This window comes from Clupea harengus, chromosome 23, assembly GCF_900700415.2.
Source record: "Clupea harengus chromosome 23, Ch_v2.0.2, whole genome shotgun sequence".
Lineage (NCBI taxonomy): Eukaryota > Metazoa > Chordata > Actinopteri > Clupeiformes > Clupeidae > Clupea > Clupea harengus.
In genome coordinates, this window is record NC_045174.1 from 23914449 (window position 1) to 23933220 (window position 18772).

At 42.5% G+C, this 18772-nt stretch overlaps 1 protein-coding gene across 1 annotated transcript in view; it reads right to left on the reverse strand.

Moving 5' to 3' along the window:
* Positions 1-3023: 3023 nt before the first annotated feature.
* Positions 3024-18772, reverse strand: part of LOC105910437 (programmed cell death 1 ligand 1-like) — a 55596-nt gene continuing 39847 nt past the window's right edge. Inside the window, exons 5-6 of the mRNA XM_031560722.1 lie at positions 8009-8109; positions 3024-3044 (exon numbers count right to left, since the gene is read on the reverse strand). Coding sequence (XP_031416582.1) covers positions 3024-3044; positions 8009-8109 — 122 coding nt within the window. The remainder of the gene's footprint in view (positions 3045-8008; positions 8110-18772) is intronic.

Consider the following 18772-nt stretch of genomic DNA (forward strand, 5'->3'; position numbering starts at 1 on the left):
GTGGGGTTTTTCATTTTTCGACTGAGACCTGTATGCTTTTGCTTCGATTATTGTTGTGTCCCCTTCGTTGTTGATCTTAATATTTTGGATATATCCTTCCACTGCATATTGCAGTCCCTTTTGCCTTGATCTGGAGGATATTGCGGAGATATTACTCCAAAAATAATCACTCACACTGACAGATATCGCGCTTGTCCCCGTACTCGCCATGGCCTTTGGGTGGACAGTTCCGGGAATTGTGTCGGACGTAGCAACAGTAACTAAGGGGGCGGGGCCCTGGCGATCGGTCAATTGTAATGTCTAAAAGGTCATTATGACATCATGTAGACATGAGTATTTACAAGCCTATTTTTGAGAAATACACTTGCTTGGTCTGAATTGTGTAAAATGTGGGTCGCAACCTAAAGACTATGGGTAATTGTTGGTCCAAAGCCCAGACCAGTTGAGAACCTCTGGTTTAGAGGTACCTGTTGTGCATGTTTTGAAGTACCTGTAAATACTGTAAACCAGTATTAGCTTACACATTACAAATGTAAAAAATAAAGAAATAAAAATAGAAATGAATAAAATATAACGGTTTCATCATGAATACCATAGCAGCATGTGTTCAGTCACCGTTGTGTACAACAGTAAAACAGTACACAACATTAGCTCATGCAAAAAAATATTAAAATAAAAATATAACAGTTTCTTCATGCATCTGAAGGTGGGTCTTTAGTCACCACCTTGTAGTGCAGCTGGTTCCCTTCAGTCACAGCGGTGTCATCCTTGTTGTGCTTCTGGATAAACAACAAACACAAACATATGTAGGCCATTTGCAGAAGCCCCTTTTTTTTACATTTCATTTTTTTTGTGAGTGTGAGAAGTTTTTACTGTTTTGTCAACTGCATAGAAAACTATAGGCTGAACAAACATTCTGTAGGAAGCAGTTACTTAAAAAGTATTTTTTTTGATGGCCGTCTGGACAAATGACTCCACTGTACTCTGGAAAGCCGTGGAAGAATCATGGCATCACTCCCTGATACATGGATCCTCTGATTTATCTTCAATTTGTTAACCTCTTTTAAATAATCACCATTTAGGTCTGTTGGGAATATGCTGTAGAACCATTTAGGTCTGTTGGGAATATGCTGTAGAACCATTTAGGTCTGTTGGGAATATGCTGTAGATAATTGACCTGGCTGCCCTGTTCACCTGTGTCACTTACCTGAAGTCTCTTCTTCATCATCATGACTAGCACTCCGAGGACGAGCACGAGGACGGTTATGAAAATGTAGTGATGTCTTGACTGCTTCCTGTCTGTAATGATAATACACACAACACATTTGTGTTTTCAAAGACTGTCATGATGTTAGTAAAAAGTTGAATGCGTTGGGGGGAGCAAGCGGCAGCACCCCCGACCATGAATGGGATTGAACGCCCATGGGGACCCGAGTTCGAATAAGACCTGCTGTCATTTCCTGATCCCACCCCCTGTCTCTCTCCAGCTCATTCCCTGTCTACCTTCACTATCCTGTCCGATCAAAGGCTAAAAGCCCCCAAAAAAATCTTTAAAAAAGGAAGAAAATTTGATTGCTTGCTGCAATAACATTTGTTTGTCATAATTTACACTCACCTGTAAAGTCAAAGCTGGCAGACTGAGAAGCTCCTCTGTCGTCGGTGAAGGTGCAGGTGTAGTTGCTGCTGCTGCTGCTGCTGGAGATGTTGACGTTCAGCTGGCTGACGATGTGCCAAAGCTGCTCTGAGGTACGGGAGGTTGTTGAAGTGGCCCACTCAGTGAGGTTGTGGCCATGTTCATCTGTCCAGGTAACAGCAGCTAATGGATAGCCTTTAGCCTCACAGAACAGGACACGTTCTTCTCCACTCACAGAGATGTTCTTCTGTTTTATATCTCTCCATGGGGCTGTGGAATATTAGATAAAACACATTGAATAGTGAATTCAATTCTATGGTTTTTCCTCCTAAAATTGATATATTAGTTATTAGCTAGTTATATTGTGTAGGTTATATTAGTTTTAATATCTGTTTTATATGTGGCTGATAGTTTTGATGTTTTGTTTTGAGACATAAATAGTATTTCTACTAGTTGCCAAGATTATTCACTATAGTTTGTGCTCTGGTAATATTTACAGCACAATTAGTGTGGCCTAATATATAGATAAAGTGCATCATTGTGGCCAAATATATAGATAAAGTGCATCTTTGTGGCAACTGTGCTGCTGTTTGTGTTAGCAAGGCAAGACTGTAAGCTGTTAGCTTTTCATTTTTGACAAAAACTCTGCAGTGCCACTTTGCTCATAATGCCCTTTTTAAAGTCCTTTTTAGGGAGGAGACATTGGGCTACACACACACACACACACACACACACACACAGGCATTGATTCATTTCTTGAAACACTGTTTTTTGTAATAATACAATGTCTCATAAATAAATAAATGAATAAAGTATGCATGATTTCAAAATGATTGTGTATAGGAGACATAACTAACCTCTGACTTTCATATAAAAAAAACGTAAATCCGAAGAGGTAGGCGTCTGTATGAGAAACTGGTATTTTCCTGCGTCTGAGATGTGAACAGAGTTCATCTTAATGGCGACGACCCCATCCGGGAACCCCTGTGTCAGTAGCTGAACTCTTCCCTCATAGGGGTGGAATACTTGTGGTACTCCTTCACGTAGAACAATAACATCCCTTGAAGATTCAGGACGACTTTGGGTGATCAGGACTATAGTTATGTTTGGATCTAACTTAGATGAAAACTTACTGATCATAATTACATCAGCATAGAGTTCTGCGTCAATGTTGTTGGCCTCAACTGATGAAAAAGCTGAAAACACATTTAAAATGGAACATGATTGGTGATGGCATATGACCATCGAAGTATCTAATTAATTTGTTTCAACCAACTAGAGGGGCAAAAAAAGTCCTCACAAACCCAGACTAAAACCTACCTGGCCCAGACGTTGGCAACCAGAAGCAGAGAAAAATCAGTGGTAGCATCTCTTTTCCCTTGAGTGAAGTTCATGGCCAAAGGTCATGCATCTGGGGAAACACAAACACAGACACAGACACAGACACAGACACAAACACAAACACAAACAGACACAAACACACAGACACACACACAGACACAAACACATTACAGGTGCAGCAGTAGCATCAAAAATTAATACTTCAGTTTCACCCCTTTTCTTTGTATGCTCGGCCTGGTCACAGTTGAACTAATGATCATATCCATATCATGCATTCCTAACACCTGGTTGTTTGCTACAACCTCTCCCACTGACGAAGAGAGAACCTTATTATTTGAGTTTTCACTGTAGTCCTGCATATTAATCAGCTTCCAGGACACCTCTGCACTATACAGCTGCCAACAGCCAACGGGCGTGGCCTTAAGACACAGGACAATACCATTGGATTGGTTGGTGGAAATGGAGATTATGGTATTTAACCGACCATTTTAAGATATTTGGTTTCTAATTCACTCTAACTATATCTCTTCAACTCTTTATCTTGGACTTTCTCGCTAACAGGCTAACACTAACTCTCTTGCTGTTTGTGTGAAACACCTAACAACATCAGTAACGCATTCTCAAACATACCTTTGTGACCATACTGACAATACTGTATTATCTGGATTCATGGATTCTGCCTCACTCTCCATCTCAATATCCTCCCTTGTTGGCATCGTTCTGTCTTTCTGTGTCGTCTCTCCTTTCCCTGTTTTCCAAGTCTGTTCTGTTCTCATCTGGCTCTGGCTCTTTGTCTGCAGTTGATGTACTTGGCTCATCATCTGTCCAATTATATATTATTGTTATTACCATTATCATTACTATTATAAGGCCTACTAGAAGCAGTGATATGTTATTTTTGTTCTGCTCAGGCAAGATCTTTGAAAGGATCTCTAAAATAGCCTATACTTTTTTTAAGATTACAATTATTTAGTATGTGGCTCTTTATCCCTGTACTTTCTAGCAAGGTCCTTTCATCTCATATTTGGCGATCAAGGGTAAGAAGTCAGTGTATGCCCAGGTGTCGAAGAGCCCTGTGGCACGACAACAGCTCTCACAGTGCGGACATAGCCTTGACCTTGAGGAGGTGTTACAGGAGCTATTCAAGTTCACAAGACATGTCATCTGTGGTGACCACAAGAGTAGCACCATGGCTGAGGCCCGTGCAGTGAAGTGGAAGAGCATGAAAAATAAATCATTCATCCGTCTCCCCCCAGATGAAGATAGCTTCCGCCAAAACTGCCTCCGTGCCAACTACTTGGCATATCTAGTACGCCATCCCTCCCTGAAGCACCACCCCTTGCCAATCAGACATGGATGGCAGTTTTTGGATGGTCATTGTCACCCTGTCCGCTACACACAACCTGCTCTTCCAACTCATCTACCTGCATCAAGGCCAGTTGAAGACAGCGAGGAAGATGAGAGCGAGTATGATTGTGATGAAAAGAAAAATGATGACGTGCAGAGTAGGCGATGGGATTCATCGGATAGTGGTGATTTAGAATCTAGTGAGGCAGAATGCTCTGATTTGGACTAATCTTATATATCAATGTCCTTATTGCCATACATCACCCATCTCCTGGAGACCTGGGGGCTGATTTGTGTATAAAACTTTACATTTTTGCTCTCCCGGATGGTGGCCATCTTGGATTTTGGGGTCAACAAGATGTCTTAATGTCAAAATGATGTCAGAATCACAATCTTCATGGTCAGATTACCACAAAAAGTGTCTTCATACATTATATTCTAGGTGCTCTGGTTAAAAAGTTAATTTGTGTATCAAAAATTACATATTTGCTCTACCAGATGGTGGCCATCCTGGATTTCGGGGTCAAGATAATGTCTAAATGATGTCAGAATCACAATCCTTATGGTCAATTTACCGCAAAAAGTAACTAGCGAAAAATGCCGACATTTTTGCAAAGGACATGGGGGCTACACTTTTTACAAATGGTGTACAGAAGTCAAATCAGTCGTCAAAACATATTAGCCAGAAAATATTAACTCACGGAGTTGAGGTTCCTGACCCTACTATTACTTTCCCAATACAATAGCCAAAGTATCTAATTCGACCGTTAAATCCAACACATTGTTCCTTCCACTCTCTTTGGCCATAGGCTACTTTATGAAATGTTTCGGTTGGCGATTTTTCTTTTCTAGGCTTACATGAAATTCTGAAGCCGTTATACTATTTAAAACTTTTTATTTCCCCTCGGAGGGGCAGCTTGAGTCGAGGAGGGCAAACGGTAGCGATGCGAAAATGTACTGCGTAGGCACTGTTAGAAGATTTGGCCACAGAACAAGGATCCTTCTTACCTGATTAGAAAGCCTTTAATGTCATTGTATAGCTTTGCGCATGGTTGCAGATGGATTCGTCCTCGGAAGATACTCCAATGTGTTTAGCTATTTACACTATCAATGGGTTACGCCCCGCTCAGCTCGAGCACGACTGCCGCTCTGGTTTTGAAGACATCCGGGTTTTGCCGGCCTAAATAAGTACCACAACCTGCCCACTAGAGGGCATCATTCACCCACAGATCCTCTCAGGAGACTGATGCACTCTCTTTAAAAGCGTCCTGCTCAATGCTGGGCTGGAATAGTATATTGTTCAAGCTACTTTTGTTTGTTTACCTATTATGAGAGCCAGGACTGCACAAACACCAGGTTATTTATTGTGTTGGCATGCTCTCATTGGACGTACTGCCAGAGCAAGTAGTGAAGAACTTAGCTGAATTTGACAAAGTGTAATGGATTATAATGAAGGACTGACCTTTAAGTGCAGCTTAGTGACACTTTACTTTCTGTCAGGAGTGAAGCACCCCCCCCCCCCTTCCTCCTCCTTCAGCCTTAGTGTCTGGCCTTGAGGAGAGTCAATGAGGTGATATGCCTCTCATGTGAAGCCTCTGAGGCTGAAGGCTGGCAGGAATGAATCAGTCATGAATCCACTGGATAACATGGTGAGAATTTATGAAACATTTTTATTGTTTAAATATAAATTGTATAAAATTTTATAAAAAAAAAAGAATAATTCCCCTGAGTATGGAACACATGATCTTGGTGCAGTTAGCAGATTGTTTTACTAGTTGAGCAAAAGAAACATCAGTAACTAAAAGTTGTGCGACACTAAATGGTTACAAATGGTAAAAAAATAAATAAAAAATAAACAGTGATTACAATTTGGCCTTATCTGTACTGTTGTTTAAATGAGGTTCAGTCCTCTATGCTGGTATGCTTCTGCACCTGGGTTAGAGATTGACTCTACTTTAAGAAAACATGGTCACATTCACAAGAGACAGATTAGAAATGGTTTTTCCAGCGCTATGATTGAGCATCACTACATTCACATGTACATTCAGTAGTTTGATTCTTTCACAAATTTCCAGCACTGTTCACATGCTAATAAGACAGGCTAAACACTTTTAACGAATAAAACACTTTTAGGCCGTGTGTTTGTCTTAATGCATATGTGACAAACACTAGCTTATTTGAACACATTATGAGGTCATGGTTTCTCCTCCCACAGGGCCAGATAGAGTAGAGATAAAGTGCAGGTTCATTGCTCTAGAAGGGTCACAAACAGTTCAAAGCAACACAATTTTAAGAAGCCAGAAACTGGCAGGGAGAAAATAAAAGAGGGGGCCTGATGTTGGTCAGATTTAATCACTTCTAGGGTGGTGTTATGGGTATCTTCCTGATCTTACATATACATATATGATATGTCCTAAACAGCTGCTTGGAGGCATTACCAAGATGGCTGCCGAGTGCCGAGGACGTCAGTCACTTGTTACTTGAGTGTTTAGACTATAAGTCCGTTATACTAGGGCTATAGTGACAGGGGGTTGAAGAGTAAATTAGCTACGTGCATTTCTCTTGTTAATGCTGGGTGTCTGTTGTTTATAGTGGCGTGTAGGACTCAACACTCAAGTCTGGCTCAGGAGGAGCCGGCCTAAAGTCAGTCAGAAAGCAAAACTGCTGTTGTTGAAAAGAAAGCTTAATACTTCGAAAACAGAAAGCAAGAGTAAAGTTTTCACTGGAGTATGATCCCAGGTCCACAAAACAAACTGTTCAAAGGTACCTTTAATGTTTCTCACCTGGAGGGCGTGGAATCGTTATTAATGTGGTCAAACTCATTATATTTAAAAGGCTTAGCTATCTGATGTTTTATTTAAAGCAGCGGTTGGGAGTTTTGGTCTGAAACTAGTTATCTAACATGAAAGGCAAAACCTTGCTAACATCAGCAACACAGCTAGTGCTGCGAAAAGGCTAGCATGCTAACTGGTGTTTTTTGGCGATATCGTTGGCGATGTCGTGCTTTGAAAGCTTTTCTTACATTTTCAGAGAGTGGTTTGACTCAATATATGTAGAGGCTGGCGGGTCTTCTTCTTGTGGAGCTGGAGAATATAGATGTATGCCTTCAGGGACAGGAATGGCATCCATGTTGTGCAGCTGGATAAACAACGAACACAAACATATGTAGACCATTTGCAAAAGGCAATTTACAAAACAGTTTTTTTTTTTTTTTAAATATGAAAACATACTGTAGGGAGCAGTTACTAAAAGTTTTGTTTTAATGGCCGTCTTGACCAATGACTCCACTGTACTCTGGAAAGCTGTGGAATCATCATGGCATCACTCCCTGATACATGGATTCTCTGATTTAGCTTCAATTTGTTAACATTAGGTCTTTTTGTTTACCTAATTAAAGAATCACCATTTAGGTCTGTTGGGAATATGCTGTAGAACCATTTAGGTCTATTTGGAATATGCTGTAGAACCATTTAGGACTGTTGGGAATATGCTGAAGAACCATTTAGGTCTGTTGGGAATATACTGTAGATCCATTTAGGTCTGTTGGGAATATGCTGTAGAACCATTTAGGTCTGTTGGGAATATGCTGTAGATAACACCTCATAGACCTGGCTGCCAACTCACTCAGTCACTCTCACTGATGGCCTCCCTACACACCTGTCCACCCTGTTCACCTGTGTCACTTACCTCAAGTCTCTTCTTCATCATGACTAGCATGACGAGGGCGAGGATGAGGGCGAGAATGAGGACGGGTTGCAAAACGTAGTGATGCCTTGACTGCTTCCTGTCTGTAATGATAATACACGTAACACATGTGTTTTCAAAAGTCTGTAATGTTATTCAAAAGTTAAACACTTGCTGCGATAACATTTGTTTGTCATAATTTACACTCACCTATAAAGTGAAAGCTGGCGGACTGAGAAGCTCCTCTGTCGTCGGTGAAGGTGCAGGTGTAGTTGCTGCTGCTGCTGCTGCTGCTGCTGCTGGAGATGTTGACGTTCAGCTGGCTGACGATGTGCCAAAGGTGCTCTGAGGTACGGGAGGTTGTTGAAGTGGCCCACTCAGTGAGGTGGTGGCCATGTCCATCTGTCCAGGTAACAGCAGCTGATGGATAGCCTTCAGCCTCACAGAACAGGACACGTTCTTCTCCACTCACAGAGATGTTCTTCTGTTTTATATCCCTCCATGGGGCTGTGGAATGTCAGATAAAACAGTGAACAGGGAATTCAATTATATGGTTTTTCCTCCTAAAAGTTATATTATGTGGGTTATATTAGTTTTAACGTCTGTTTCATATGTTGCTTTTGTGAGATTTGAATTCATGTTGATAGCATAGATAGATTCATAAATAGCATTTCTACTAGCTGCCAAGATTATTCACTATAGTTTTGTGCTCTGGTAATGTTTACAGCACAATTAGTGTGGCCTAATATATAAATAAAGTGCATCTTTGTGGCCTAATATATAGATAAAGTGCATCTTTGTGGGCTAATATATAGAGAGAGTGCATCTTTGTGGCAACTGTGCTGCTGTTTGTGTTAGCAAGGCAAGTCTGTTAGCTGTTAGCTAGTTAGTGTGTTTTTGTAATTTTGACAAAAACTCACTTCGCTCATAATGCTTCACATAGACTTCATAAGTCCATTTTAGGGATGAAACATTGATTCACTGCTTGAAACAATATTTTTAGTACTACTACAATGTCTCATAAATAAATAAAGTATGCATGGTTTCAAAATGATTGTGTATGGGAGACTTAACTAACCTCTGACTTTCATATAAAGAAAACGTAAATCCGAAGAGGTAGGCGTCTCTATGATACACTGGTATTTTCCTTCATCTGGGATGCAGACAGAATCCATCTTAATGGCGACAATCCTATCCAGGAACCCCTGTGTCTGTAGCTGAACTCTTCCCTCATAGGGGTGGAATACTTGTGGTACTCCTCCACGTAGAACAATAAGGTTCCTTGAAGATACAGGACGACTTTGGGTGACCAGGACTCCAGTTATGTTTGGCTCTAACGGAAATGGAAACTTCCAGATCATAATGACATCAGCATGGAGTTCTGCGTCAATGTTGTTGACCTCCACAGATGAAAAAGCTGAAAACACATTTATAATGGAACATGATTGGTGATGGCATATGATGATCAAAATATGAAATGAAATAGTTTCACTCAACTAGAAAGGCAGGAAAGCCCTCACAAATGCAGACTAAAACCTACTTTGCTCAGACGCTGGCAACCAGAAGCAGAGAAAAATCAGTGGGAGCAGCATCTCTTTCCCCTTGAGTGAAGTTCATGGCCAAAAATGATGTATCTGGGGAAACACAAACACATTACAGGTGCAGCAGTAGCATCAAAAATGAATAGTTCAGTTTCAGCCCTGTTCTTTGTACTTTCACATTTCATCAAACAGACTACCAAGGTGCTCAGGGACAATTTCCTCTCGTAAATTTCCAATCACTTGACCATTGTTTGATCCACATGACTTCGGTGATAGTACTACCCTTCTTGATTCACATTTACATTTAGTCATTTAGCAGACGCTTTTGTCCAAAGCGATGTACAAGGGAGAGAACAGTCAAGCTAAGAGCAATAAAAAAAACATGGTGTAACAATAAATACTACTTTATATAAGAATAAAAAAAAAACGACCTAGAAAGGAAAAAGAAGTGCAGGAATGTAACTGCTGAAGTGCAAGTTAAGCGCTAGTCAAGGTGCCAGTTAGGAAGGGAGGTGCTCTCTGAAGAGTTGGGTCTTCAAAAGCTTCTTGAAGGTAGAGAGGGACGCCCCTGCTCTGGTAGTACTAGGCAGTTTGTTCCACCAACGTGTAACTACAAATGAGAATAGTCTGGATTGCCGTGCTTGCACAGACGGCAGTGCCAAACGACGCTCACTAGAAGAGCGCAGCGTCCTGGGTGTAACATTTGCCCTTACAAGAGCATTTAGGTAGGTGGGAGCAGAACCAACAGGCACTCTGTAGGCAAGCAGAAGTGACTTGAACTTAATGCGAGCAGCTACAGGCAGCCAGTGGAGGTCAATGAGTAGCGGGGTGACGTGTGCCCTTTTCGGTTGGTTGAACACCAGACGCGCCGCCGCGTTCTGGATCATCTGTAGTGGTTTCACCACGCAAGCCGGCAGGCCCGTTAGAAGGGCGTTGCAGTAGTCAAGGCGGGAACTCACCAAGGTTTGCACCAGCAGCTGGGTGGCATACTGGGTTAGGTACGGCCTGATTTTGCGGATGTTGTATAGCGCAAAGTGGCACGACCTGGAGACAGAGGCGATGTGGGCCGTGAAGGTCAGTTGGTCATCAATAATGACCCCGAGGTTTCTTGCTGTTTTGGATAGAACAAGAGATAAAGAGTCAATATTGATATTGATGTTGTGGTGGATGACCTGTTTGGCTGGGAAGACCAGACCAGACCAGCCCTTTTTAGGGCTCAAAAAGAGGACGCCTGGTCACCCTACTAATGCATAACCAATATGCATCTCAAACATACCTTTGAGTCCGTTTCAAATTAATTAGCCTACACATTGTAATCTTAATCACAATGCAATGTGTGTCTCACCTGCTGGTTTGCTTCTTTGTAACCAACTCTGCAAAGATGTGCTCCCCTTTGCTGCCTCCTTTAGCTGCTTCTCTCTCTCCTGAATCCTTCTCTTTTCCATAGGCATTCTAGCTTCTACCGCACTCATACTTAACAACACCCAAAACAGTGATAGGATTTAGGCATTTAATCATTTTGAATTAAATAATTAATGTGATGCATTTCTTCCATCATTTATTCTTCTTGTTAAAATGAAATGTTATAAACTAACCATCAGCAGACATGTAGCTTAGTTTTCCTACCAAATAATTTGCATAGGGCTGGTTGTCTGTTAGGCAAGCTAGCGGCCTGATTCTTTAGGCTAAACATGGCAAACTGAGCCTGGCTTTATGAAGATTGTAATTCATTTCATATAACTTGATGATGATTGTTCGTTTGTTATTCATTTCTACAACTTAAACTCACCTTTTCTTACTACGTCAAAGCAGTTGCGCATCGATGAAATCACACAAGACAACCGTGACCGTCTCTCGAGGCAAAAATGCAGGCGCTCAGGTGCCGTTCGCGTTTAGCACCGCACATTCAGTAAACAGAGTAGGTACTAGCTACTTTACCCTCCCCCTATTCACTTCCACTCTCTTTGGCCACAGGCTACTTTATGAAATGTTTCGGGTGGTGATTTTTTTAATCTAGGCTTACATGAAATTCTGAAGCCGTTATACTATTTAAAACTTTTTATTTCCCCTCGGAGGGGCAGCTTGAGTCGAGACGGGCAGTTAGCCCCCCCCCGTGCACGTCCCTGCTCCGTAGTGACCGTGACCCCTCTGCACCACCAGTAATGGGTCCAATTCAGAAACACCACACACACAGACAGCCATCCGACTGCCAAACAAATGACACAATACAATACCTGTTAGCACATGGGGGGGGGAGTATAAGAAGCCAGCGATGTGCAAAATGTACTGCGTAGGCACTGTTGGAAGATTTGGCAACAGAACAAGGATCCTTCTTACCTGATTAGAAAGCCTTTTATGTCATTGTATAGCTTTGCGCATGGTTGCGGATGGATTCGTCCTCGGAAGATACTCCAATGTGTTTAGCTATTTACACTATCAATAGAATCGTGGACATGAACTTCGCTTTGGGTTCCGCACGACTGCCGCTCTGGTTTTGAAGACACCCGGGTTTTGCCGGCCGAAAACGTACACACACAACATGTCAAAATAATAGTATGAATAATAGCTGAGAAAATAAAAATCATCCCTTCAAAATAAGGGTCAGGTTTCTTTATTAGAGGTAACAGAACAAGATTCTGAAATAGAAAGTGAGGAATTGTCGTCTGCGTGGCGTATGCAGCATCTCGAGCGTGTGGCCTAGTGTCCTCTACAGGCTGAATTGATGCTGCAAAGGTTGTTAGGCTGAGAACATGAGAAATAAACATGATTCTGAAATCAAATGTGGGGAGTTGTCGTCCGTGTGTCATGAGCACTTTGGACTGTCACAGTGTAGTATAAAGTTGCCCCACACCAGATATCTCTCCCTTGGAGATGTCCTGTATGTCTGTGACAAATAAGTTGCTGACTTCAAGAAAAGTAAACTGGTTTTATTGCCAAAAATAATATTTTTTTCTCACAGTAAATGGCCTGACTGCAGAGATGGAGTCTGCCTTCTCTGTTGAATACCATGAGCCTGGTGTTGCCATCTCACTTCTACTCAAAGACTCTCGTGTCAGATAGCAGGGAGGGCACAGATTAACTCTTTTCCCCACAAATACAGTCCAGTTGGATTTATCGACCAAAAATGGTAAAAAAAAATTCTGCTCTGTGTTGCATGAAAATAAATATATAACTAATTACGTTTGAACTGTGACATTGTGTTAGTTAATGAATTAGCGGACACTCCCACGCTCCTCTCCACACATGGGGACAGTACCACAACCTGCCCACTAGAGGGCATCATTCACCCACAGATCCTCTCAGGAGACTGATGCAGAATTAATGCCACTCTCTTTAAAAGAGTCCTGCTTAATGCTGGGCTGGAATAGTGTAATAGTGTATTGTTTAAGCTACTTTTGTTTGTTTACCTATTATGTGAGCCAGGACTGCACAAACACCAGGTTATTTATTTAGTTGGCATGCTCTCATTGGACGTACTGCCAGAGCAAGTAGTGAAGAATTGAGCTGAATTTGACAAAGTGTAATGGATTATAATGAAGGACTGACCTTTAAGTGCAGCTTAGTGACACTTTACTTTCTGTCAGGAGTGAAGCTATGGTATGCTGAAGAACAATGAAAGCATTTCATAAGTTGCTATGGTATACTGAAGAACGATGAAAGCATTTCATAAGTTTCAAAGGCTTTTATTGGCAAATACATGACATTTATGCAGTCAATATTTACAGTGTTTATAACTTCTGCATTTCACTCTGGATATCAGCTTCTTGGCCAAATCCTGACCATTCTTGTCTTATTAGTGCTCCGAGTTGACTGACCTCGAAGACGTTCTTGTTTTCCCTCCAGCTTTCAGATCACAGGTCTATCAGTCCATCTTAGACTCAGCTCTAAACGCATGAAGAGTTGAACAGAGTCCAGAGTCTGGTGAGGGTTTATTGTGATGACGACAGCCAGAGGAGACTCAATCTGCTGCAGGACTTCTAAACAGGTATGGTTGAAATCGCAGTGATTTTGAGTAGAATAAAGTCTATGGCAAATAATGCAGAATTTCCATGACTTTACATTGTTTTTGCAGAAATACTGCAGTAATAAGAGAAATTTGTGAAAACACAAGATTGTAACACACACACACACACACACACACACACACACACACACACACACAGACACACACACACACACACATTCTTTTTCTCTGCCCCTCTCAAACACACTCACAATAACGTGCACCGTCAGAAAGAAACCTGATCCACTATCATTCATCTCTCACTAAACAAGACAGGTCTGTTCAGGACAAGACACACACACACACACACACACACACACACACACACACACACACACACGCGCACAGTCACGGAGACACACACAAACACACACAGAGACACACACTCACGGAGACACAAGCAAACTCGAGGAGACACACACTGACACACACAGAGACACACACTCACACACACAGAGACACTCACTCACGGAGACACACACTCGCACACACAGAGACACACACTCACGGAGATACACGCACACGCACAGTGACACACACATACACGCACAGTCACGGAGACACACACACATGCACACACTCACTGAGACACACACACTCACAGAGATACACACACACACTCACACTCACGGAGACACACACAATCTCACAGACACACACACACACACACACACTCACACTCACGGAGACACACACAATCTCACAGAGACGCGCACACACACGGCGGTCTTTCAGTTGGTGTTTCCACCCAGCCTCGCGGTCTTTCAATGGTTTGGTGTGTGTGTGGTGTGTATGTGTCAGCGGCCATTCTATTCTAAGAAAAAGAGGGACAAGAGATAAAGAAGGAGAGATGGAAGATGAGAGAGAGGGAATGAGAATCAGAAAAGAAGAACAAAGAGAGAGAGAAAGAGTTTGTAATAGTAGTCGGAAGTAGGAATATAATAGTACTGATAGTAGTAACAGTGGTAATGTTAGCAGTAATAATAGCAGTATTAGTGGTCGTAACGGTAGTTACGTCACACACACACGCTGCCTTTTCCTCTCTCTCACTACTTCTTTTACTATCAAACACACGACTGTAGAAGAGGTTTGAAGTGTGTTAAAGTAGCCTACCTGTCTTACTGCTAGTCCAGAGAGTGCACACACACACACACACACACACGACTGTAGAAGAGGTTTGAAGTGGCCTACCTGTCTTACTGCTAGTCCAGAGTGCACACACACACACACACACACACACACACACACACACACACACACACACACACACACACACACACACACACACACGACTGTAGGAGAGGGTTTAAGTGTGTTAAAGTAGCCTAACTGTCTTACTGCTAGTCCAGAGTGCACACACACACACACTCGCACACACACACACACACACACACACGACTGTAGAAGAGGTTTGAAGTAGCCTAACTGTCTTACTGCTAGTCCAGAGAGTGCACACACACACGAGAGAGAGAGAGAGAGAGGGGGAAAGAGAGAGCGAGGGGGAGAGAGAGAGAGAGAGGGAGGGAGAGAAAGAGAGAGGGGGAAAGAGAGAGCGAGGGGGAAAGAGAGAGAGAGAGGGGGAAAGAGAGAGCGAGGGGGAAAGAGAGAGAGAGAGAGAGCGAGAGACATAGAGAGGGGAAGTGAGAGAGAGAGGGAGGGAGGGACATATGGAGAGAGAGAGAGAGAGAGGGGAAGTGAGAGAGAGAGGGAGGGAGGGAGAGAGGGACATACGAAGAGAAAGAGAGAGTGGGGAAGTGTTGGTAAAGAGCAGAATTTCTTGTATCTGACGTCGAAGAAGCAAGAAGGAAAACTAAAGGGTGGGGGTCACCATGGATACGTCAGAGTCCATTTTGTACGAATTTAATTCCTCACATCTTACGTGTGTGTGTGGGTTATTTGATCTCCCCGTTATGGTCATGCAAGCTTTGTGAGAAAAAAAAACGTATCAGATTGCATTTCCTTTTGAGTGTTTATGAATGTTCCAAGGAATGAACTTCAAGAAGTGTGTGAGTGTGTGTGTGTGAGAGCGAGAGAGTGTGTGTGTGTGAGAGTGTTGTGTCTGTGAGAGAGAGTGTGTGTGTGTGAGAGAGAGAGTGTTGTGTCTGTGAGAGAGAGTGTGTGTGAGAAAGCGTCTCAGTTATAAAAACACTGTTTGGACGGGCCAGGGTAATAAAGATTTCCAGATTATGACCCCCCTTATATAATCCCTACTGGGGAAATATATTATAGGGTGAGAACTGGAATGATTGGTGGAGATCTGCCAAGGATTACCTGGGGTTAAGGAAGTAAATCACTAGATACCAAACATATACCAATATTATCATATTCAACGTTTTTAGGCAACTGGAACTGTACTGAAAACTGGGTATCTGTTGTGTGCGGCCAAATTGATTCCTGTTTCAATACTTGTGAGGCCAAAGAGTATTCTTTTGAAAACAGCATGTTGTGATACACAGGAAGTGGTCTGTACCGACAGGAAGTGTCCCCTCCTCCTCCCCAGGAGCCCACTGTGACGGAGAGCATATTCAACCGTAGGGATGATCACATCGTCACACCCACTGAATGCCGCACAGAGTTGTGGATAGACTGAGATCCCCCGGCCCTAAGAGTGTGATTGCGCGAGGAAGAAGTGTGAAAGGACTAAAGATATTAGCTTTTAAGTTTAAAGTTTTTATCAAATTGTAGTTGTTTGTCTTGGTGATGAAGGAGCCTCACATGAATGAAGTGAAGTCAGTAAAGCATAAAGTATCATCTCACTGATGAGCTTATAGTAGAACATTAAAGCATAAAGTATCATCTCACTGATGAGCTTATAGTAGAACATTAAAGCATAAAGTATCATCTCACTGATGAGCTTATAGTAGAACATTAAAGCATAAAGTATCATCTCACTGATGAGCTTATAGTAGAACATTAAAGCATAAAGTATCATCTCACTGATGAGCTTATAGTAGAACATTAAAGCATAAAGTATCATCTCACTGATGAGCTTATAGTAGAACAGTAAAGCATAAAGTATCATCTCACTGATGAGCTTATAGTAGAACATTAAAGCATAAAGTATCATCTCACTGATGAGCTTATAGTAGAACATTAAAGCATAAAGTATCATCTCACTGATGAGCTTATAGTAGAACATTAAAGCATAAAGTATCATCTCACTGATGAGCTTATAGTAGAACATTAAAGCATAAAGTATCATCTCACTGATGAGCTTATAGTAGAACATTAAAGCATAAAGTATCATCTCACTGATGAGCTTATAGTAGAACATTAAAGCATAAAGTATCATCTCACTGATGAGCTTATAGTAGAACATTAAAGCATAAAGTATCATCTCACTGATGAGCTTATAGTAGAACATTAAAGCATAAAGTATCATCTCACTGATGAGCTTATAGTAGAACATTAAAGCATAAAGTATCATCTCACTGAGTTGCATAGAAGTGTATTTATTAAACAACAAGCTTGTTGGACTCACCCATGTCCTGGCAGACCAGAGAGAGGCACGGCTTTCTCTCAGAGAGAGAGAGAGAGAGAGAGAGAGAGAGAGAGAGAGGGGGAGAGAGAGAGAGAGAGAGGGAGACCGGGCTCACTCTGACTGCAGCAGATGAGAGAGAAGCTGTTATGACCCGGCTCGTGAGTCACAACATAAATTGGAGACAGACCACAAAAGTATACAAAGATTTTTTTGTTTATTTCAATAAAACAAAAAAAGTTTGCAGTGGGGGTGTAGAGGGGCGTAACGCCTGGCTCAGACTGTTGCGTTGCAATGCATTGATCAACGGATGACGGAGGGCGTGTCTGGCGCATGGGGTTGTGTTGATAACATCTCCGTTATAGTGAGATTGACAGGTCAACAAACCAATCACGCCGCTAGCGCGCTGTTTACCTTGTGGGTAGTAGCATGCTAACATTAGATAGCTGGCTCAGACACCTCAGACGTATTCTTCAGTAACAAAAACGGGGTTTTTACATTGTACAGTGTCTATTTCTCGGTAACTTTATAAAAATCTAAGCAAAAAAAAAAATCAAACGATTAAGCAATATAGTACGAGTGCGAGTGGGGTAGGTAAGGGATATTCCCACGGGTGGTGTTCGGCCGTAGCCACGAGGCCTGAGGCCGAGTGGCGCAGGCAACAACACCCGTGGGAATATCAGGGTTTATTAAGGGATCATAGGTCGCACCTGAAACCTATTAATCAAACAGAAAAGAGCAGGCACAAACTAATCAGAACTGCGCTACCAGGAGGGTAAAGAGGACCAAAAAAAATCAACTGAACTTTTTGGAACATTCTGAAGAGCTCTATAATAAGAGTATAATAAACAGTATGCAAAAATATGTTGAACAAAATGTAAAATCTTTCACAGCACGACATCGCCAACCATACCGCCAAAAGACACCAGTTAGCATTGCAACGCAAAAGTGAGAGCCAGGCGTAACAGAGAGGCGTGACACCTCCCCCCTTCAAAGGGTTCCTCTAGGAGCCCTTAAACTGAAGGTAAAGCCCCTCTACTGTGTCCAGTCATCCAGTCTTCAGCCCTCCACACCTAGGACAAAGGAGAAAGAGGGAGAGAAACACAGAGAAACACGGAGCACATGCCCCAGATGCCATTGATTGCATCTCCAAAATGTCAAATTAAAACAGGCCATCCTGAGCCACCACAGTCACATTGTCTCACATCTTGCTTGTGCACTCACAGACCAAAGCACTCTCTAACCAGGCACACAACCACAGACGAGAGAAAAGCTAAATGAAACACATCACACGAGGTGTGCCATTACGGCCCTGTTTGTGTGGCGATGAACAGTCCGCCATGCGAATAGTCACGCGGTGGGTCCTGTAGATGGCAGGTCTCGCATGTGCACTTGGCATCCAATTGTAATTTGTCGTACTTCTTCCAGGCTTCAGTAAGGTCAGGGTACACCAGGAGTAGTGGTTGGAACTCGCCCCGCCCTCTTCTACCCCACTGGACAGCGTTGTTTTCTTCACCAACGTTTGAGACGGGTGGTCTCTAAAAACACCACCCCCCTTTGTAGGTTGGACTTCCTGTCACAGTGGGCCGGCCCTGGGAAACTGTAGAGGGAGACAGCTCCTATCCTCTGTGTCTTGGTATGGTCCGTTTGAGGCTGTTGATTAGGACCCACTCTCCTGGCCCAACCTTGGTTTCAGCCTCACAGGTTCCTGCGGAGCACAGAGAGTTCTGAGAGCATTTTGCCAA